The 23,680-nt window shown below is 37.7% G+C and overlaps 1 protein-coding gene across 1 annotated transcript; it reads left to right on the forward strand.

Annotated features, from left to right (window-relative positions):
• Positions 1-243: 243 nt before the first annotated feature.
• Positions 244-2,742, forward strand: LOC134674150 (catalase-like). Its single transcript, XM_063532206.1, has 2 exons — positions 244-375; positions 1,249-2,742. The coding sequence occupies exons 1-2, from the start codon at positions 253-255 to the stop codon at positions 2,740-2,742; spliced, it is 1,617 nt and encodes a 538-aa protein (XP_063388276.1). The 5' UTR covers positions 244-252.
• The last annotated feature ends 20,938 nt before the right edge of the window (positions 2,743-23,680 follow it).

Consider the following 23,680-nt stretch of genomic DNA (forward strand, 5'->3'; position numbering starts at 1 on the left):
TTACTTTGCCGCCCTTGTGGATAAAATGAAACATTCTCATCAGTTTCTGAAGTAGACATTTTACGAGCTGATGTTGCAAAAAACCATTTACATTAGATTAAAGCCAAACAAATATTTGGCTTTAATCTTTAATCCACTAAGAATATCTCGTAACTAACGATATCCGTTCATACAATGTAACATAGGATGTAACCGATTACGAGAACTAGTAATATATAGAGATTTTCTATTTACACGCTATCATCTGTAGCCATGCAGTGGTTAGTTGTGTTAGTCTGCCTTGCCATAGCAAATAATGCAGATGGAGTTCGCTACCTCAATGCCTCCTTAGACGCTGTCCAACGGCAGTTGCAGGAGTTCAAAATAACACACCCGGTAAGCATTTGTATAGTACACGAAATAACTCTTGAACAACGTGTAGGGCGAATTGGTGCTTTAATTTCATCATCTATACTCATCAATGGCTATTTATTATTTTTTAGGGTTCTCTACCTGCCTCAAAAGGATAAAACGAAATTGAAATTAAAAAGTGAATTGTGCACTGATTGACTAGCACGTTATCTTTTCGCGGATTAGCAAAGTAATATATTGATTTTAATTGAAATTAAAATTAGAAGCTGTGAGAAAATCTAATTTCTAAGTTAACGCAATAAAAGGTACGGCCGTTTACGTCCAAAACACGTAAATTTGGACACTCTCACGGGAGTCACGGGAATCAAAATTTATAGGGTACCTACTTCCCGTTGACCCAGAACAATGAAATTTTGTAAGTACAATTTGCAAACCAGGGAAAAATCTGAAAATTATAAATTTGTAAAAAAAACTTACTTGTTAAAATTTGTACGGAACCCTCGGTGGGTGAGTCCGACTCGCACCTGGCCGATTATTCTTAGTTGATGCACTGTAGTTGAGTATGAAACCCTGAAAACAATAAAAATTAAAATCACGAATTACATGCTAAATTGGATAAGTATTCTAACGTGAAGCTGCATCCAGTGTTTTTAAAAAGACGACAGGAGGCATTCATAACGGTTATTCTTGATCATTATCCATTTCAAGTCAAGTTGGAATCTTTCGAGCACTCTAGTTGCTTTATAAACCAATTGCAACTAATAAACCATAATATAGAAGTGCAAAATAAATGAATACTACAATAGTATTTTTGAGATTTGAGAAGAATATTAATCTGTTTGAGACCAAACACGGATAATGGAGCTGTAATTATTCTAAAATGTGTACCCATTGCAGAAACCTATTGGAGTGCTGACAACTACGGCTGGCAAACCAGTGGAGGTGCGAGAGACAGTTACCCTCAACACAGATTTCTTCAACAATCAGCATTTCTGGGACCTCCAGAGTGCATCCGATCAGGAGCGCATCCCGGAGCGCACGGTGCACGCACGAGGCACGGGCGCCTACGGCTACTTTGAAGTTACAAACGACGTCTCCAAATACACCAAAGCGGATGTCTTCAATGGCATTGGAAAGAGAACCCCCGTCGTCGTCCGATTCTCCTATCTAATCCAAAGTCGCGGAGGAGTAGATGTGGTTAGAGAGACGGGAGCCTTAGTATCCAAATTCTACACAAACGAGGGCAATTTAGATTTTCTTAGCTTATCATTCCCAGTTTTCCTCTATAATTCTCCACATTTATTTAGTCCGTTGGCTCATGCTTTCAAAAGAAACCCTAAGACAAACATTCTCGATGCTACATCTCGCTTAGACTTCGTCACTATTACGCCTGAAACTATCCACCAGATTTTGTGGTTGTTCTCTGATTACGGTGTATTTAATGGCTACAGACATATGAACGCGTTCCCTATCCACGCATACGAGCTCGTCAACAAACATGGCGACAGCTACTTTGTGAGGTTCAATTTCATAACTGAACAGGGCCTGGAGCTACTCACCGATCGAGCTGCCGGTGCTCTTAGAAATAATGACCCGGACTACTCCACCAGAGACCTTTACGACGCAATAGCCGCAGGAAACTACCCCTCTTGGACACTAGATATTGACATCATTCCGAAGTCCCACATTCCTAAGCTTAATTACAATCCTTTTGACATGAACGCTTTATGGAGGAATGGAACATACCATACGGTAACTATCGGACGTTTAATCTTAAATAGAAACCCTGATAACAACTTTAAAGATGTTGAACAAACGGCCTTCAATCCCGGAAATTTGGTGCCCGGAATACCAGGACCGGTTGACGACATGTACAAAGCGCGAAGATTTTCTTACCGAGATGCCCAGGCTTACCGGTTAGGCATCAACCATGATAAAATTGAAGTCAATCAGCCGAAATATAGGAAGACTTACAACCGAGACGGCGTGCCGCCAGTGCTGGATAATATGAAAGATGCGCCGAATTACTATCAGAACTCGTTCAACGGCCCAATTCCGTATGTGGACGTAGCGAAGCCTAAAGAGGCGCTATCGGTTAAGTTCAGACAGTCGACGGATCTTGGAGAGTCTTCTTATTTCTACAACGCGTACGTTAATACAGAGGGTAAGAGGAAACGGATGGCAGCAAATATAGCCAGCGTGATGGTGAATGCGGTTGAAGAAGTGCAGATAAGATGGCTGAAGATCTTGTACCTAATTGACCGTGACCTGGGCGCGCGCGTCGAGGCCGCGCTGCCGGTTGCTGAGGCTCAAAAGCTATCACAGCGCCCAAGATTCGTATTAGTTGAGGAGAACCCTAAAACGTATGATCTATTACCCAGGTGCCAGTAGTAACATGAGGTACAGTCAGGAATAATATCTGTAATGTGGAGCGTTCGGGTAGCAAATAATACTATGAAAGTCTGCTGAATACTGAACTCCTTTATTGAGTAAATTGGTGCTTATATACTAGTGGCCTACGTGAGTGGCATTTAGGTGACCTTTATGAAATGTACTTAGAATTATTGTTTATTTTATTAAATATATTTTCTATTTATTAAATGTCACCTAAATGTCACATGACGTGTTGACCCTAATACCCAACACGTCATGTGCCTACTCACCGTACACCTTCCCCGTTTTTTTTTGAGACAAAAATAGGTTACAATATATTTTTGTCGTAATTTCAGTGTACATAATAACTTAATCTAAGACATTAATTTCAAAATATTCCAATACATGCCAACCTTACAATCTAAAACAAAACGTATATGCACATACAAATAAAGACACTAAAGCTACCTTTAAAAAAAAGAAACAAGCAAGGTTATTTTAAATATTAATTAGAATATGATTTTAATTAGGTATCTATTGTTAAATAAAATAATTTAACGGATCATTTTAATAAGTTGATTAAAGATAAATTACGGTTTAAACAATTAAAGGTTTATAATGTTGGAAATATTTCACTTAACATATAATAAATAAAAAATAAAAAATTGGTTAACATATGACAGATTAATAGGTTCTTAAAATTACATATCTACTTTATATTCTAAATGTAATTACAATACTTGCTTTTCACTTCCCGTTACGTATTTCTACTTTGCTATTTAATTACAATAAACACCTTGGTGTCGTTGTTTATTATTTTGCTTATTCTGCTATTAATTATCCTAAAAGGTTACATGACTATATTTATCTTATAGCTAAAAGTGCGGTATTGACATTTAGTATGTGTCTTACAATTATTCCTATGTGACATTAGATATAATACTGTAAACAATGCGTTGCTTGCTTTCTTATGTTCTAATAAGGAAGATGGAGATCCTTTTATGGATTCTGTCGGCTTGGTAAGTTTAAATGTGATCGGTTTTAAATTGCATTTTGTAAAATAAGAAATGTGGATTGTTAGATTATTAGATCAGTTCTGTCGCTTACTTCGCGGATTTGTGTCGATCATGGAACTTGCAATTACGTTTGAATTTGACTTGTGTGTTTGTGTGTGTATGTGTTTCTCGTGTCTGGTGTGCCGAAGAGGTGAGTTTTAATGGTAATAGTGCTTTGTTCTGTTTTGGTGTGCAATGTTTTCTTTTCCTGATACTAATAATTTTAATGTTTGACCTTGGTGTTGTGCTACTGTGTAGGGTTCCGTGTATACTGGGTCCATGTTATCTCTATCTTCCTTTTTTTAAATATTAAGTCTCCTACGTTATAGTTACATGAATGTTTTTTTTTTATATATTTTTTTTTGTTTTTTGTGTATTTTTGTTTTTTAACTTGTTTTGTCTTAATTAAATTATGTCTAGCGTCCTCCTGGGACTTTTGCGATCTATACTTAAGTTCTAGGGAATAAGGGTTAAAATTATAAATTGGGTCTTATTTGTTATATAAAATTACGGTTTAGTGTAAATTGATATTTTTAGATGCCGAAAAATATAATAATTTGAGAATTTGATATATAATTTTTATAATATGTCATTGACTATGTAATGGTTGCATTAATATGTGTGTTGTTTTATTTTAGTGCTGTATGACTGGGGGGTTTTTTTTTTACAATCTGTTCTTACTTAATGCTAATATTTGTTCACTGATTTTAAATAATAGTATATGGCTCTTTTATACATTGGGTAATAATAACATTAATGACTATGTGGTTAAAAATGATTTTTCTACATTGATGACGAAAAACTCGTATTGTAGTATAATATAATACTTTATTATTTGTATTATTTTATTTATTTTATGTTTGTTTGTTTTTTTTTTTTATACATTGACCTATTGTAGGTATGGCAAATAGGTTGTTAGGTATCTTTGAGAATTTTCTTTGACAAGTAAACTGGTCATTAACTTATTATTATACATATTATGGACACAATACAAAGTGTATTTGTATTGTATTTATATTTTACACGTATGATTTTTTTGCATTAATTTAACTTATTTTAATTAAGTTCGTTTTTTTTTTAATTGATTTGTTTATTATTATCACTGCATTATCAATTGTAGGTATTTATTTAATGTTGGTATTACGTTTTTTTTTAATTAATGTTATTTGTCTTAATTTAGTTTTATTCATAAATGTATTTAGTATATCATCTATTGTATTAATTAATTATTTTCTTTTCTATTTTGATTTATAGTTGATTTTATTTATTTATTGAGTATAATGCTATATTTGATATTTGTATGTATATAGGTATATATATATTTTTTACAAGCTGTTTTCTGTGTGTGTGTGTGTGTTTCTGTGTGTGTGTTTGTTTGCTGTGTGAAGCTGTGCTCGGTTCCATAGTTGCTCAGGGTCTAGTGCTGTGTTTAGTGGTGCTGGATAGCTGGCTTGCTGGTTGACTGGGTGGCTGGCTGGCTGGCTAGATGGCTGGACGGCGCAACTTAGACGATTCGGAAGGTGGTGATACCAGAACTGCTGAGCAGTTCCACTGGCAGGGTCGCCATGTAATGTGGAGCGTTCGGGTAGCAAATAATACTATGAAAGTCTGCTGAATACTGAACTCCTTTATTGAGTAAATTGGTGCTTATATACTAGTGGCCTACGTGAGTGGCATTTAGGTGACCTTTATGAAATGTACTTAGAATTATTGTTTATTTTATTAAATATATTTTCTATTTATTAAATGTCACCTAAATGTCACATGACGTGTTGACCCTAATACCCAACACGTCATGTGCCTACTCACCGTACATATCAAGTGATTGGCGATACGCCAATAAAAATGAGATATCGATTGAATTGTTCACAAAAACGTTTTACTTATAATAATCACAGTACAATCTCGGTTGATCGATGTTCGAAATGACATTGATATGTCACATATTTCAATTGTTTGGTTGAGTTAAATGTAATGCCCGTATTACAACAACGCTATATGCTACATTTAATTACTTTTTGAACTTAATTTTTTCTTTAAAAAAAAGCAAAAAAAAAATTTTTTTTGAAAATTAACTATGCCAATTAGTTCACTTAAACGTTCTTAACCATACCCCGAAGTTAACGGAATTCAATAAAAACACGGTGTATATTCTAGCTTATGTAACAGTGGGTATACGCCGATTATATAATCACCCATCATCTATCATCTTCCTGAATACAGATTTTCAAAGTTTTCAGTCCGCTAACCTTATTTATGTTTTGATAAATACTTACATTCAATCAGTTTGACTCCAAGCAGTGAAGTCATTTTTGAGCTCAAGGGCTCTAGGCTATTCGCAATTATAGTTATTTGTTAGCATCTTTCTCTGTCACTATAATTACGCCTTAATTAGTGTAAAAGAGAAAAGTGCCTGCAATTTGCGAATTTAGGTGTTCGCAGTCGACCCTCTAGTCGGACTTCTATAGTTACCTATAGTTAGTTCGTTGTGTGAAAATCTCGAGTTTTGAGCGTCAATTTGGCAACTCTCCCTAGCCTAATTGATGGACTGTAGAGTCCCGCGTATTTGCTGTTCTGTGATTTAATTTTTTTAGGGTTCCGTACCCGAAGGGTAAAACGGGACCCTATTACTAAGACTCTGCTGTCCGTCCGTCCGTCCGTCCGTCTGTCCGTCCGTCCGTCCGTCTGTCACCAAGCTGTATCTCACGAACCGTGATGTACCTATTTCTGTTGCCGCTATAACAACAAATATTAAAAACAGAATAAAATAAAGATTTAAGTGGGGCTCCCATACAACAAACGTGATTTTTGACCGAAGTTAAGCAACGTCGGGCCGGGTCGGGTGGATGGGTGACCGTTTTTTTTATTGCCTTTTTTTGCATTATGGTACGGAACCCTTCGTACGCGAGTCCGACTCGCACTTGCCCGATTTTTTTGGTATGGGAGGCGCTTGACGAAGGTCTTACTAAACTATTAATGTAAAGAATCCATGAAAACTTTATTTTATTGTACAACAGAAATTGAGAAAATAAAGTACTGGTAAGGCTGCGTCAATATAATTATGTATTCAGGAATATAATAAACGTGCATAAGCGATTATCGTCGCCCATGGACACCTGCGAAAATCTAGGGGTCACTTTTTAGGGTTCCGTAGTCAACAAAGAAAGTTTCGCCATGTCCGTCTGTCCATGTCCATCCGTCCGCGGCTTTGGCCGGGATTGTTAGTGCAAGAACGCTCCAATTTGGCATGGATACATAAATCAGGCAAGAAAATTATAAAATAAAAAATTAATCCAGTGAAATTGTAGAATTTTGTAACGTGGCTCTTCTGCGTCAAATCCGGTAGTTCTGATTTTTTGCAGACTTATTTATGATGTTGGGATCGGATCGTATTTTTCTCTGTGTCGGTTTCGTAACGGTTTCTTTTTTCCGTGGGAGAGGTGTTAACCCGCCGCACAACCCCCAAATTGCTGGAGGACCACGCCCTACTTTGGTTAGCGATTCCATTAGAATTAGCCGAGAAGCGTAGCTATGCTGTACTACCGACCATTCCCCCATCCACCACCCGGGGTTGGGGTCTTAGTGTCCAAGCTGATCAGTAGACCAACCAAGATTCGAGTCTACAAGACCGTAATTAGACCAATTTTGATGTATGGGTGTGAAGCTTGGACGCTGACTCAGAAAGAAGAGAGCAAGCTCTTAGTGGCGGAGAGGAAAATCTGGCGGAAGATTCTGGGGCCTATCAGAGAGGAGGATGGAACTTGGAGGCGTAGAAAAAATAGGGAGCTAGAGGAGCTGGTTGCGATGCCTAATATAATTGGCGAGATCAAAGCAACACGACTCCGCTGGCTTGGTCAACTGGAGAGGATGGGAGAGGATCGTGCTGTGAGAAGAGCGTATGTGGGGCACCCGGGCGGAAAACGTCCGTCTGGGCGTCCCAGATACCGCTGGAGTGACGAAGCCCAAAAAGACCTGTCCGCCCTCGGAATACCCAACTGGCGTGAAGTGGCGCAGAATAGGGCAGAATGGCGCTCTCTTGTGTCAGAGGCCAAGATCCTCTTTGGGTCACTGAGCCCGTGATGTATGTGTGTGTGTATGTATGTATTTATGATCCCATCAAAAACATAAATGTAAAAAAGGAGAGCCAAGTTCAATACAAAAATTATCCTTGGCTGTGGGGTTCGCCGCAAAAAGAATGGAGATCTAAATGAGTGCCAAGTTCTATGCAAAATCCAAATATGTATTTATAGGAACAAAATAACATTATAAACAAGTATTAAACTCTATTTCTTTGCTTTATTGGATACCTATAACAATTGCTGTTATTTAAAAAAAATGTGAGATCTTAAAGTAGGTTAGATTTGACTTGGCCAGTTTTCATTACATCAGTCATTTTATAAAGTTATTCAACATATATATTTTGTAATTCTGATAAAAACTGGCCAAGCCAAATCTAACCTACTTTAAGATCTCACATTTTTTTTAAATAACAGGAATTGTTATAGGTATCCAATAAAGCAAAGAAATAGAGTTTAATACTTGTTTATAATGTTATTTTGTTCCTATAAATACATATTTGGATTTTGCCTAGAACTTGGCACTCATTTAGATCTCCATTCTTTTTGCGGCGAACCCCACAGCCAAGCATAATTTTTGTATTGAACTTGGCTCTCCTTTTTTACATTTATGTTTTTGATGGGATATCAATACTTTTTGTAAAGAAAACTAGGCAGGTATTGAGATTTAATGTTTTTTCTTGTGTTTCCGCTGCATGTTTTTTACTTCTGTTCTTTGTATTAATTATGTGGTGCCGCGCGCCGCCAACGACACACCGTTGGCCGGTTGTTTAGCGCGTATTACAGGTTTTTTGTATGGAGACCCCCCCTATTTTTTAACTTTTTTTATTTTTAGATTTTTTCCTACGCTTACACACAATTACCGAGCTGGATTCCAAATTTCATCCTTCTAGGTCATCTGGAAGTAGGTTAGGTTTAGGTACTATATGTCAGTCACAATAAAAAAGAAATTTGTATGGGGACCCCCCCCTATTTATTAACTTTTTTTTGTTTTTAGATTTTTTCCTACGCTTACACACAATAACCGAGCTGGATTCCAAATTTCATCCTTCTAGGTCATCTGGAAGTAGGTTAGGTTTAGGTATTTATATGTCAGTCACAATAAAAAATGTTTTTTTTGTATGGGGACCCCCCCTATTTTATAACTTTCTTTTATTTTTAGATTTTTTCCTACGCTTTCACACAATAACTGAGCTGGATTCCAAACTTCATCTTCTAGGTCATCTGGAAGTAGGTTAGGTTTAGGTACTATAAGTCTGTCAGTCAGTCTTAAAATTTACGACTTTTTGACCTTCATATCTTTATAACCGTTTGAGCTAGCTTCATGAAATTTGGGCTTCTAGAATCTAGATGTCCTTATGGATATAATTAAACACACGTAGTTTTATGTGTTTACGTTAAGAGTGACATTCCATTTCCAACTGCAGCTGCAATACTGCTCATTTTACTATGGAAACGCGTCGCTGTCATTGTCAATTTCCATAGTAAAATGAACAGTATTGCAGCTGCAGTTGGAAATGGAATGTCACCTTAAAGATGTTTTGAGTTATAGAAGGGTCAAAAGTGGCACCAAGTGGTTCGTGTAATATTACACTTGGCGCTGGCTAGCCAGTTCCTTTGCTTGAACTTGGCTTGACACGTTGCCGCGTGTCTAGATGTTAGTCCAATTAATAATCCAAGTTTGTGACCTTGAACGCCGCACGCAACTTTGTCAAAAAATCGAAAAACCTGCGAAAATTTCGGTTTTTGTTTAGTTTTGGGCGATTCTAACCCTAAAGGACTAGTTTTTGACAGTACCTTCCTTAGACGTTTTTAAAGAAGGCTAAATTTGCTACAATACAAGATCAGAATTGTCTGTGTAGATTGAATAGTTTCCAAGATAAAGGCTTTCAAAATTTTGATTTTTTGAAATTGAGCTTGTAAGCTAAGTGAGTGCAGTGAGTATGCACTTATGACTCAGGCGATGCCGCTCGGCACGATTGTTTCTAAGGTCAAACAAAGCTGATTTGGCTCAATAGCTACGAGATCGTACCGTACCTACCCCCCAAAAAGGGAGGGGAAAAGTCCAATCTTTGCTATATTTCTTCCTACTCTTAGGAGCTAGGGCACGTTATATATCATTTCCATAAAATTTAGGGCTAGATTTATGATTAATTTATTTTGTTATTTTAGTTGTGATACAAGGCTATAAAATAAAGTAAATTTAGGGATGAAAATATTATATTCATACTTTTAAAACGCCATCTTAAGTGTTTTTTTTAAGATTTTTAACTTTTGACTTTGGCTATAATTACATTTCTATGGAAATCGTCACTCAATCCGCTTCATATTTTTACAAAAAAATGTATGAATGTCTGCTTTGAAGTGATACTTTATAGAATAACCCATATAACCATTTCAGTCGCAGAATCATCAAAGTGGTAACTAAATGTCAGATGTGTCGTAACAGAGTCCACACAATGTGTCTAGAATTGTTTCGAAACAAAGTGTCGTCGCCGTGTGTACACTTTTCCGTAACAAGGTGTCGACACATTTGTGTGCACTTTGCGTGCGGTTTGCGACTAAATCTGACAGCAAATTTGTGACAGCAAATGTCAATATAAAATACCTCTTGAAAACCAAGGTTTGTCAAACTACTATTAGTGTCTCGTGTGCTCGTAAGTAATTCTAGTAAGTCATCATGGGCGATGCAAATGATAATAATCGACCAAAACCATATAAACACCCAACACCCGTCAACCTTTTACAGAAAAGTTTTTAAAGAAATGCAATAAGCTACTTAGTTCAGCCAACGAATGTTCCAAAAAGTTGTAGACGGAAATGCTCGGAACACAATTTTTGACTCTGTAACTTGGTTTGGGCAAGTTAGGAGGTGAACATATCAAAAGTCCCCGGCCGTAGCCCTTGAGCGGGGGGAAGAGAGGGGGCTTTGTTTGAAGGTCCCATTTTCCGGTTTTTCGATTATATCTCGGAAACTATGCATCTTAGCGACATGGCCATTTATACAAAATGAAAGTTAATTTAATTTGTTACAAGTTTATTCAGTAAATTTTTTCGATATGTTGAATAGTTTTTGAGATATCCGCTCTTGAAAGTTTATATAGGGCTCTCAATTTTATCTTGATATATCTACATCAGTGAAGATGCTAGGCCGTGTATGGTATCGTTTTCGTATAAATCTGGGTTGCTGAATCCATTTAAGGTATCACATTGACACCATTCCAAAAAATTAAAAAAAAATCTTTTTAGGGTTCCGTACCTCAAAAGCAAAAAACGGAATCCTTATAGGATCACTCGTGCATCTGTAACTGTATGTCTGTCCGTCTGAATACACAAAATAGTTCTTTACCTATAGATGACAGGAAAACCTATTAGAAATGTGCAGTCAAGCGCGAGTCGGACTTAATGTACGGAACCCTTAATACGCGGGTCTGACTCGCACTTGGCCGGTTTTTTTTAAACTCCTCTTGACGCTCAACCGCTGAACCGATTTCGTTGAAATTTGGTATAGAAATAGTTTGCGTCCCGGAACAGGACATAGGAGAGATCTTATAACCAAAATCATCTTTTGAAGGTGTGAAAAGTGGCGTGAAAATTTGTACGGGAAATCAATAACCGCTGAACCGATTTATATGAAATTTGGGATGGTCTACATCTTTGATTTAGTTAAAAATGATAAAAAAACATAACTTCAAACCTAAACTTAAACAGTATTAACTTCAAGAAGTCAATTCTGAATTGACCCTACACCTCATTTCACACCTTTAAAGGATGACTTTTGAGATAACTTATTATGTCCTGTCTCGGGACTCAAAATATATGTGTACTAAATTTAAATTAAAACTGTTCAGCAGTTTAAGCGTGAAGAGGAGTTTAAAAGAAAATATTTTAATAAGTTTATATGTTTTTACTTTGGAATGGTGTCAATGTGATACCATAACTAAATTTGGTACTGCGAATTTATACGAAAACGATACCAAACATGGCCTCGTAGCTTTACTGTTGTAGAAGTCAAAATAAAATTGTGAGCCCTAAATTCTTATTACTTGGCCAAACTTGTGTAGAAGGAAAAGGAAAAATAAAAGTCTTCGGCAGGAATATAAGACACAAATATATTTTTTTTTTGCGTTACTATTTCAATCATCAAATATAAATATACCTTGATTATATTATTCTAGTGAGATTCTCTATATAAACAAAAACATTTACTTAAAAAATTACAAGGTCGAAATGTCACGGAACTTGTGAGAGTAATATGTGAAAAATAAAAACTTTATGACAAAAAAATCTGGACACAATTTAAGAAGCATCCAATTGCGTCGAGGAATCATCTGTATTTTTGCTTGTTTCATTATCTCCTCGCTTCTTTTTTTGTCCTTTGTATTCTGTAGCAATTTGTTAGATCTGAAAATAAAGATAACTTGCGTCGTCACGGATGTCGATTTATAGGTTTTAGGGAGTGCAGAATTCGAAAACGATGATCATTTTATAATCGAAGATGGCGGCTACGTATTTTGTCATAAAAGTCGTCATGAATATCGTTTTATAGGTTTTAGGAAGTGCTGATTTCGAAAATGATGACCAGTTTTGAATCCAAGATGTGTGCCGTGCACTTTGTCATAAAAGTCGTCATGGATATCGTTTAAGAGGTTTTAGGGAGTGCAGAATTCGAAAAGGATGACCATTTTGGATTCCAAGACGTCTGCCGTGCACTTTGTCATATAAGCCGTCATAGATGTTGATTTATAGGTGTTAGGAAGTGCAGATTTCGAAAATGATGACCATGACCAATACAACGACATCCATGTCGACTTTTAACATAGTGCATGGCCGCCATCTTGGATTCCAAAACAGTTATTATTTTCGAAATCTGCGCTCCCTAAAACCTATAAAACGACAGCCATGACGACTTTTATGACATAGTGCATGGCCGCCATTTTGGAATCCAAAATGGTCATCGTTTTCGAAATCTGCGCCCCCTAAAACCTATAAAACGACATCCATGACGACTTTTATGACATAGTGCATGGCCGCCATCTTGGAATCCAAAATGGTCATCATTTTTGAAATCTGCGCCCCCCAAAACCTATAAAACGACACCCATGACGACTTTTATGACATAGTGCATGGCCGCCATTTTGGATTTCAAAATGGTCATCATTTTCTAAATCGGGGCCCCCTAAAACCTATGAAACGACATCCATGACGACTTTTATGACATAGTGCATGGCCGCCATTTTGGAATCGAAAATGGTTATCATTTTCGAAATCTGCGCCCCCCAAAACCTATAAAACGACACCCATGACGACTTTTATGACATAGTGCATGGCCGCCATTCCGGATTCCAAAATGGTCATCATTTTCGAAAGTGGGGCCCCCTAAAACCTATAAAACGACATCCATGACGACTTTTATGACATAGTGCATGGCCGCCATCTTGGAATCCAAAATGGTCATCGTTTTCGAAATCTGCGCCCCCTAAAACCTATAAAACGACACCCATGACGACTTTTATGACATAGTGCATGGCCACCATTTTGGAATCCAAAATGGTCATCATTTTCTAAATCTGCGCCCCCCCAAACCTATAAAACGACACCCATGACGACTTTTAAGACATAGTGCATGGCCGCCATTTTGGATTTCAAAATGGTCATCATTTTTGAAATCTGCGCCTCCTAAAACCTAAAAAACGACATCCATGACGACTTTTATGACATAGTGCATGGCCGCCATCTTGGAATCTAAAATGGTCATCGTTTTCGAAATCTGCGCCCCCTAAAACCTATAAAACGACACCCATGACGACTTTTATGACATAGTGCATGGCCACCATTTTGGAATCCAAAATGGTCATCTTTTTCTAAATCGGGGCCCCCTAAAACCTATAAAACGACATCCATGACGACTTTTATGACATAGTGCATGGCCGCCATCTTGGAATCCAAAATGGTCATCATTTTTGAAATCTGCGCCTCCTAAAACCTATAAAACGACACCCATGACGACTTTTATGGCATAGTGCATGGCCGCCATTTTGGATTCCAAAATGGTCATCATTTTCAAAATTGGGGCCCCCTAAAACGTATAAAATGACATCCATGACGACTTTTATGACACAGTGCATGACCGCCATTTTGGATTCCAAAATGGTCATCATTTTCGAAATCGGCACTCCCTAAAACCCATCTCGACTTTTATGACAAAGTGTTTGGCTACCATCTGCATGCAAGACATTTCTATTATTTTTACGTACAAAAATGGCCCCCTGTCAACTTCCAACCGAGATTTAATCGATAATTTATTCGATTAATATTCAGATTAATTCAATTTCAATCTATGTTAGGTCGACTAAACTAATCGCGATTAAAATTTGAGGATTAACTTTTTTTATTCCATTAATTAGTCGAATAAACAGTTAATTTATTAAGTCCCATCTCTGACCACGGCATTTTTACACTTTGAGAATATCTGAAAACAAATGAACACAAGGAGCCATTTTGCAAATCCAGTAACTTTGTTATTACTTTTGACAGCGCGTGTCATGTGTCTATGTCGTAGTCAGATCGTATAATCCGCCGTATTACATTACGGCTAGCCGTTTTCAAAAACAGGGGCGTTTTGAAATGCGGCGGTTCGACGATTAGCCGGATTGTCACTGCGATACGTTCTTCAATAAGGCGGCCCACGTTTAGCCGCATCGTACATTGTAGAGTGACCAGTTCTTTCGGTCGCCTACGTAACCGGAGTTTGACAATGTTTGCAATTTAATTTATTTCTACCATGGTCCCACCGCACTACATGTGTTTCTTTTCCAAAACATTTCCTTCACAACTTAAATAGACGGATCCCCGCAAGCGGGGCTCCTATTTCTGGGCGGTTTGCCCTTCGGGCATCTGAAGTTACCTAACGAACCTAACCTAATTACCTACCTACGCTTTTTTCCCCAAAATGTAATGTTTTCACGGAAGTCTCACTTAATCAATAGGTAGGTAGGTTAGGTTCGTTAGGTAGCTTCAGATGCCCGAAGGGCAAACCGCTCAGAAATAGGAGCCCCGCGAAGCGGGGCTCCGTCTAGTTAAGTTGCGAAGGAAATTTTTTTTCAAGAAAGAAACAGTCCGACAAACTCCAGATTTGATGGACACCCCAGCGTTTGTCAGGCAGCGCCACGAGTGTTAAAAATGGGAACTAAAAACTGTCAAAGCGGCGGCTAATGACTCGCTGTATTACATTACGGCTAGCCGTGTTGAAGAACGTATGGCGCCGAATACATTCCGGCGGATTCTCATTCAGCCGCATTCAATACGGCTAATCGTTAAACCGCCGCATTTCAAAACGCCCCTGTTTTTGAAAACGGCTAGCCGTAATGTAATACGGCGGATTATACGATCCGACTGCGACATCTACACAGAGTCGACACAAAGTCGAAACATTTGCGACTACTTTGTGACTGCAATATTTCTCAGCTTTAAACCATATTTATACATCATAATTAACAAGTTTCGTAGTATGTAAAGCGTTATTTCTGTTATTTAAGTATAGTATACGCATCGAAGTACTAAAAATGCATCAAATAATATAGTTATGAACACAGGCACTGAGAAGTAAACAATTTAATTTCCGGCTAAACTAAAACAATGTGGTGGCGCGTTGATTATATTACACTTAGTTTATCAAATCACTCGAGCAGTTTAATTCCCCATTATAATTTAAGTCCTGTTGTAATATAAATGCAAACAATATATAATTACGTCTTGTAATCCGTTTTAGAGATGGCGTATTAATGTCACTTATTTTTATTTAACTATTTTTCCATCTGACAGTTTCCATTTGACAGGAACAAAATGAACGAATGAACGAATGATATTGGCATAAAGTAGTCGCAAACTCGAAACAATGTGTGCACACGGCGACCACACTTTATGTCACTTTGTGTCATGTGTCGACCCTTCCCCATTTCTGGTAACTGTGTCGACACGGCGACGACTCTGCGACTGGAATTGTGACCGAAACAGACGGTGTCGACACAAGATGTGTCTACACCGCGTCGTAACGGCGACTGGAAATGGTTGTATGGGAAGGAAGCCCTAAATTATATGAAAATCATATATAACTTGCCCTAGTTGCTAAGAGCAGGATGAACTATGGCTGAGATTGGAGCTGGGGATCCGACCCTTTCCCCTCCCTTTTTGAGGGGTAGGCATGGTACAGTCACCTGCAATAATATGTTACTCTTCGAAGGCCGCAAAAATATGTGACACGCTCTTATGGCTCTACAAATAAAATCGTGTCAGATATTTTTGCGGCCTTCTTTGTGCAACATATTATTGCAGGTGACTGTACGATCTCGTAGCTGCTGGGCCAAATCAGCTTTGTTTGACCTTAGGAACAATCGTGCCAAGCGGCATCGCCTAAGTCAAAAGTGCATACTCACTGCACTCACTTAGCTTACAAGCTCAATTTCAAAAATATCAAAATTTTGAAAGCCTTTATCTCGGAAACTATTCAATCTACAGAGACCGTTCTAATCTCGTATTGTAGAAAATTTAGTCTTCTTTAAAAACGTCTAGGAAAGTACTATCAAAAACTAGGCCTTTAGGGTTATAATCGCCCAAATCTAAAACAAAACCGAAATTTTCGCGGATTTATCGATATTTGACAAAGTTGCGTTCAGCGCTCGAAGTCACAAACTTGGATTATTCATTTGGCCAACATCATAAATAAGTCTGTAAAAAATCAGAACTAGGTACCGGATTTGACGCAAACGCAAAATGTATAATTTTACTGTATTAAATACAAAAAATTAAGGGTACACTTAATAATATTTTTTTTTAATTTTAACCTACTTCAAAGTACGGTTACGCCGATTATGTTTTTAGGCCTTCAGGGCAAACCTACCGGCTTTCGCTCGAGTCGGAACGCGCATTGTACTAATCCTTGGCAATTTCTCAGATGAGATTATAGCGACAAGAATACAATAACAGGAATCTGAACAATGGTTGAGATTCAGTTTAGTAATGAAGGCTGAAGCTCAGGAGAAAGTCATTCTACAAGCAAATATCCAAAAAGGCGTATTATCACACTTGTTTCACAGCGCCTGACGATCTTTCATCCCTAGCATGCTATTGTTATTGTTAACTGTGATTAGCTCTGCTACAAACAAACAAATAAAAGGTAAACCGTAATATATATCATGCTTAATAGTATTTCTGAAGATTCATCGTCTTTTTGTGTTCACGGCTCGGCTTTCTGTAATTTATAGCACCTTCCTAGATTTTGGGATTGATAGATGAGAGTTAAATGAACTCGCACTTGACCGGTTTTTAGGGTTCCGTACCTCAAAAGGAAAAAAAACGGAACCCTTTTACGGTTCCGTACCTCAAAAGGAAAAAACGGAACCCTTTTAGGATCAGTCGTGCGTCTGTCTGTCTGTCCGTCTGTCACAGCCGATTTTCTCCGGAACTACTGGACCAATCAAGTTGAAATTTGGTACACATATGTAAATTTGTGACCCAAAGACGGACATGTAACGTAAACAAATGAATTTTAAACATGGGGGGGGGGGGGGAACTTTTGGGGGGTAAATGAGAAAATTAAAAAATAAAGTTTTTCAAACTATATTATGTTACATATCAAATGAACTAACATGATAAAATTAAAAAATAACGTTTTTCAAACTATATCATGTTACATATCAAATGAAATAACTTATTGTAAGGATCTCAAACATATTTTTTATAATTTTCGAATAAACAGTTTAGAAGTAATTCAAGAGAATAGGCAAAAAACTATCATTTCCCCCCTTTATCTCCGAAACTACTGGGTCTAAAATTTTTAAAAAAATACATCAAATAGGCCTATACCTAAAAATTACAGGAAAACCTATTAGAAATGTACAATCAAGCGTGAGTCGGACTTAATTACTTAGTTTTTGATCCGACCCCTACGGATTTTCTAAAGAGATTTCACTCACGTTTCACATAAAAAAATACATTTTTAAAAATTGTGTAATGTACGGAACCCTTGGAACGCGAGTCCGACTCGCACTTTGCCGGTTTTTTATTAATGACGAACCATGAACGTTTGCTAGGTCAGCTTACAAAGCAATAAGTTTTAAGTTTAGATATTAGGTTACAGTAAGTATAGCATACGCTACTAAACTCATCATCATCATCATCATTTCAGCCATAAGACGTCCACTGCTGAAGATAGGCCTCCCCCTTTGGGGGGGCGAATGCCATAATCGCCACGCTTGGCAGGCGGATGGCGATCGCAGTCGAGTACACCGAATTTGAAGGACGCTGCTGCCCGTCCACCGGTGGTCTTGGACGTGGTTTAAGGATATACCCGGGTCCTGGACGTAGTTTAAGGACATACCCGGGTCCACTTACTAAACTAATCTAAAGTATATAAACATTAATTTTACTACATACGATCGTCCCCACAATGCGTAGGGTGTAACTTTAGTGGTCGTTAACCCATGAGTAGAAGTAAAGCTCTCGTGCCCTTCAATTATAAATTGTGTAGGTTCGATATCACCCTAGTCCATAGACTTCTTCAAATAGACTCGGCATTAAAAACTGCATAGATTCGTGTTCACACACAGATTTTATTCTAAAAGCGCGAGCTGCATTATATTTTTTTATCTTAGGTGACATTGGGATGGTAACATTGCCAACTGCAGCGGCGGTCTTATACCAATCGACCTAGTCATACGGTAAGCTCAAATCCACCAAAAACATTCTGTAAAAAACTAGCCAAGTCTCGATGGAGCTGCTTGTTTATCTCTAAAAAGTAATGAAATCTAGACAAAGTCGTGCCAAGTCTAAGGTTCCTTACTGCGATTTCTTTATTATTATAGTTAATGTTGTGTGACTTGGCCGTTGAAGGGTACACAAGGGTACAAAACCAGGTGCTCCATGACACCATTGCACCAATCTGTCGCCAGAACCGCTACCCATTGACGATGGAAAATTGCCACTTGGAAAACGTTGATTCAATAACCAGTCAATTGTAGGCTTGATAAAGCTGCGTATTTCAATAATACTTATGTATCGGCGAGCCTGAAACAAACACTTCTTTTTGGTGCAATGGCAGATTGGTGCAATGGTGTCATGGAGCACCTGGTTTTGTACCCTTGTGTACCCTTCAACGGCCAAGTCACACAACATTAACTATAATAATAAAGAAATCGCACTAAGGAACCTTAGACTTGGCACGACTTTGTCTAGATTTCATTACTTTTTAGAGATAAACAAGCAGCTCCATCGAGACTTGGCTAGTTTTTTACAGAATGTTTTTGGTGGAATTTCACTTCTTTTTGTAGAAACCCCCTGGCACTGATTAAAATAACCGACTTGGTTTCACATTACACCTCAAAACTTTTTTGTAGTAAAAGCGTTGCGAGACTTGCACCTTTTTACATGTAATGTTTTTGATGGGATCTCATCTCTTTTTGTAGGCAGTCCTTCTTTTCGGGTACTCATACCCATACTATGTATACACATATCATAACTAAACATATCTTCATTCATACTCACATCGTACATCGTAGTGTACCTTTACTTTACTTTACCTACTATTTGTAGGAACTGCAACAGTAACTTTGTAATATCATATTTTTATATGGGATTACAAACTTACTTATGCAGTTCTTAGATCTTTAAAACGTGACTGATATTGCAATATTTTTAGGTTTTCCCTTTATGTGGCCATTAAACCCTAACTCTGTACCAAATTTCAGCTCTCTGAGTTTATGGGAAGTACTAGTTCTATTCTGATGATCATAAGTGAGTGTCATAAATGCGAAACTTTGCTTTCGCTTAACTTCGGAACTAAATGACCTACAGACTTGAAATTTTGGATTTTAAGTATGTGATTATAGCTTACTGGATGACCAAAATTTCTGCGTTCTGGTCTTATCCAGAGGTTCTCAAATAGGGGCCTGAAAATGCGGCGAAATGGTTCCAGTAAAGGATGGCACGGCAGTGTTTGCTTCGCGCTCGACTTAGCGGGGGCACTGCCGTGCCCCCCGATATGGCTAGTGTTGTGGGTACGTGTGGGTACGGGACGACGATATATATAAAATATATCTATGGAAAAAAATATCTGTGACACACAACACAAAATGAAAACCCGAGACTTCCTTCTTCTTAGGCCCACTTGCACCATCCTACTAACCCGGGGTTAAGCGGTTAAACCGTTAACCTAGTGTCAAATTGTACTGGTAACCATGACAACTCCACCGGTTAATCCCGGGTCAGTGGAATGGTGCAAGTGAACCTTAGAGAGTCCCTACTAACTAGACCGTTAAACTAGGCTAGGAGTTGAAGACGATTTGATCTCATATTTGGAGGTATGCTTGGTAATGTGGTGAACGTGCGACGTACGACTATGGGTAATATTTAGGTGTACTTTACTTTGGGGTCATGATCCAGAATATCATAAATGCGTCAATATAGTAGTCATATTAAAAATGTTTATCCCATGAGACTAACCAAAAAATTACGAAATAATGTCTAATGTACACCTTAAGTAGACGAACCGTATGGGTCCAGTGGATATTTTTTCACAGATTTTGTATCGGTCTAATGGTACCTTTTTCAGCATGGCCATCTTAGTACATTTTTGACATTCGGGTTCACGACCCCAAAATCACTCAGTATTACGATGATGCTCCGTTTAATAGCCAAGTGGTCTGTGCAGTAATCATAACCCAAACGAGCCGTGGTAAAGATAAGATTTGAGACAGACGTCAGACATTTTATTATTAGAGATAGCGAACGGTGGATACATTTTATTACATCACACCCATTTTGGACTTATTGGCAATATCTGATACAGCAACACATTTCACATAGATATTTAGTATTCGGCCAATTCTGGTGTTTACAGTGAAACTCTCTTATTGTACTTTTTCTCCAATACGTATTGTTCGGAAATTGTCACCTCATTGTAGCAAAAAAGTTATTTTTAGGATTCCGTACCTCAAAAGGAAAAAACGGAACCCTTATAGGATCACTCGTGCGTCTGTCTGTCTGTCCGTCTGTCACAGCCGATTTTCTCCGGAACTACTAGACCAATCAAGTTGAAATTTGGTACACATATGTGAGTTTGTGACCCAAATATGGACATGTAACGTAAACAAATGAATTTTAAACATGGGGGCCACTTTTGGGGTATAAATGAAAATTTTTAAAAATAAATTTTTCAAATTATATCATGTTACATATTAAATGAAAGAGCTTATTGTAAGGATCTCAAATATATTTTTAGGGTTCCGTACCCAAAGGGTAAAACGGGACCCTATTACTAAGACTTCGCTGTCCGTCCGTCCGTCCGTCTGTCACCAGGCTGTATCTCACGAACCGTGATAGCTAGACAGTTGAAATTTTCACAGATGATGTATTTCTGTTGCCGCTATAACAACAAATACTAAAAACAGAATAAAATAAAGATTTAAATGGGGCTCCCATACAACAAACGTGATTTTAGACCAAAGTTAAGCAACGTCGGGAGGGGTCAGTACTTGGATGGGTGACCGTTTTCTTTTTGCTTTTTTTTGTTTTTTTTTTGCATTATGGTACGGAACCCTTCGTGCGCGAGTCCGACTCGCACTTGCCCGGTTTTTTTATATAATTTTCGAATAAACAATTTAGAAGTTATTCAAGAAAATAGGCAAAAAATGACCATTCCCCCCCCTTTATCTCCGAAACTACTAGGTCTAAAATGTTGAAAAAAATACATAAAATAGGTCTATACCTATAGATGACAGAAAAACCTATTAGAAATGTACAGTCAAGCGTGAGTCGGACTTAATTACAGTTTTTGATCCGACCCCTACGGATTTTTTAAAGAGATTTCACTCACGTTTCACATAAAAATACATTGTTAAAAATTGTGTAATATACGGAACCCTTGGAACGCGAGTCCGACTCGCACTTGGCCGGCTATTTTATTGGAAACTCAAATTATAACCATTATTGTCCTGTGTTAGCGGACGGAAAGTAAATTACTGTATTTTTTTACTTATTATAAACATATAACCACTAAGATACATTAATTCAATTCAGGCAATTTTTGTAGCCGCGGGTCGCATCTATATATGACCCGATCAGCTGCCACATCCACCAAATCGAAACTTTGGAAAAATTTACTACTTTTACCAGGAATAAAAAGGGACGTGCGAAAGTAGAATCCATAATATTAAGGTCTAGATTGCCAGATACGATTATATCATAATAGAAGACATAATGTTGTCACGTTTTATGTCGATAAAACGAGTGGCTTTGCGTTAGGCTTTGAACGCTTAGTAAAATTAAAACAATATTACGATGAGTCATTATACAGCGAACTCCCAAAAAATTATGTTAGTACCAAATCGGCTCAAAAAATTTCACGGGAGTTGATTAAAAAATCGGACCAACAAAGAGAACATCTGGACACTAACCATGTGATTGCTTTACTAAGTTTATCGTATTCTATAAATGGGTCTAGGAACGCTTTCGAATTATGAACACCTTATAAATATGGCCAAATATCGATGAATTTTTATATATCGAATATTTACAGAAACATTCGCTTTAAAATTTAAAAACATTGTAAGTAACTTCCACGTTTTATTCTGTGCCGAATTGGATTCAATAATCGTATATCAATAACAATCAAAATAAATATTCTGTAATGTATTTTAGAATTCTACAAACTAACGCCAGATTCAGTTAAAAATCTTGAATTTCTAGGTTAAAATAGTGAGAAATAAACACCAGCAAGAGACACTTATCGATAAAACACGGTAGGAGAATCCATAGAAATGGCGTGTAAATAAACAACACGTAGAGGCAGGTAACAGACATTGGCACTTTTATCGTTACTCGGCAAGATGTAAGCCAGCCACGAATAAAATTGAAACTATAAATAAATTCCTATCTGTTATTGGAAATCTCTATTTGAGCGTTATTGACGAGGGTATATGAAAAGTTTTCAATGGATTTTCATCGAGTGGTGATAATAGGTATCTACGCGTGCAGAACGATTTGCGGTTACTGGAACCGCGTGTACATAGGCATTTTAAAAATTCCGATGGATTTAGATTATTTTTTTAAATATTATGGGGCTTAGAGCAAGCAAATCGCCTGATGGTAACCATTTAGGAACGCACAATTGAGGACTGACTACCATGTAGAGGATATCGATTTGTAGCGTAGAGCGATGGCGGAAAGAAGCGGGACTCCCTGTTTTACAAGGAAGATTATTTTGTAAGGCTATATTTCTAAATACGCACACCAAGCAGTCAGGCCGAAAATTTGAGTCACACTCCGTTGGATGCTGCCGCATAAGAGTGACATTCCATTTCTAACTGCAGCTGCAATACTGTTCATTTTACTATGGAAACGCGTCGCTGTCATTGTCAATTTCCATAGAAAACAGTATTGCAGCTGCAGTTGGAAATGGAATGTCACTTTATCTTGGTCGGTACAGCTAGTCAGCGACAGAAGCGACCTGCTAAGTGGCGAATTGTCCAAAGTTTAGTGATCTCGAAATTATTTGTAAACAAGAGCGTTTGGGAGATCAATTTAAAGTTACCTTAAGTTACCTACTTCTGCCTTTTCACTTTAAGGGACAGACGAGAGTAACTTTTTACAAGCTTTTATTTAGTTTCACCTGTCCCGTTGTCTGTCGTTCTGTAATCAAAACTTGCAAGTTACATTTAATCCACTTCCCGGTTTCCGATTGAGCTGAAATTTTGCATGCATGTATAAATCGGATGACAATGCAATACCTAATAAATGGTACCATTGAGCTGATCTGATGATGGAGACGGG

Source organism: Cydia fagiglandana, chromosome 19 (assembly GCF_963556715.1).
Source record: "Cydia fagiglandana chromosome 19, ilCydFagi1.1, whole genome shotgun sequence".
In the NCBI taxonomy this organism is placed as follows: Eukaryota; Metazoa; Arthropoda; class Insecta; order Lepidoptera; family Tortricidae; genus Cydia; species Cydia fagiglandana.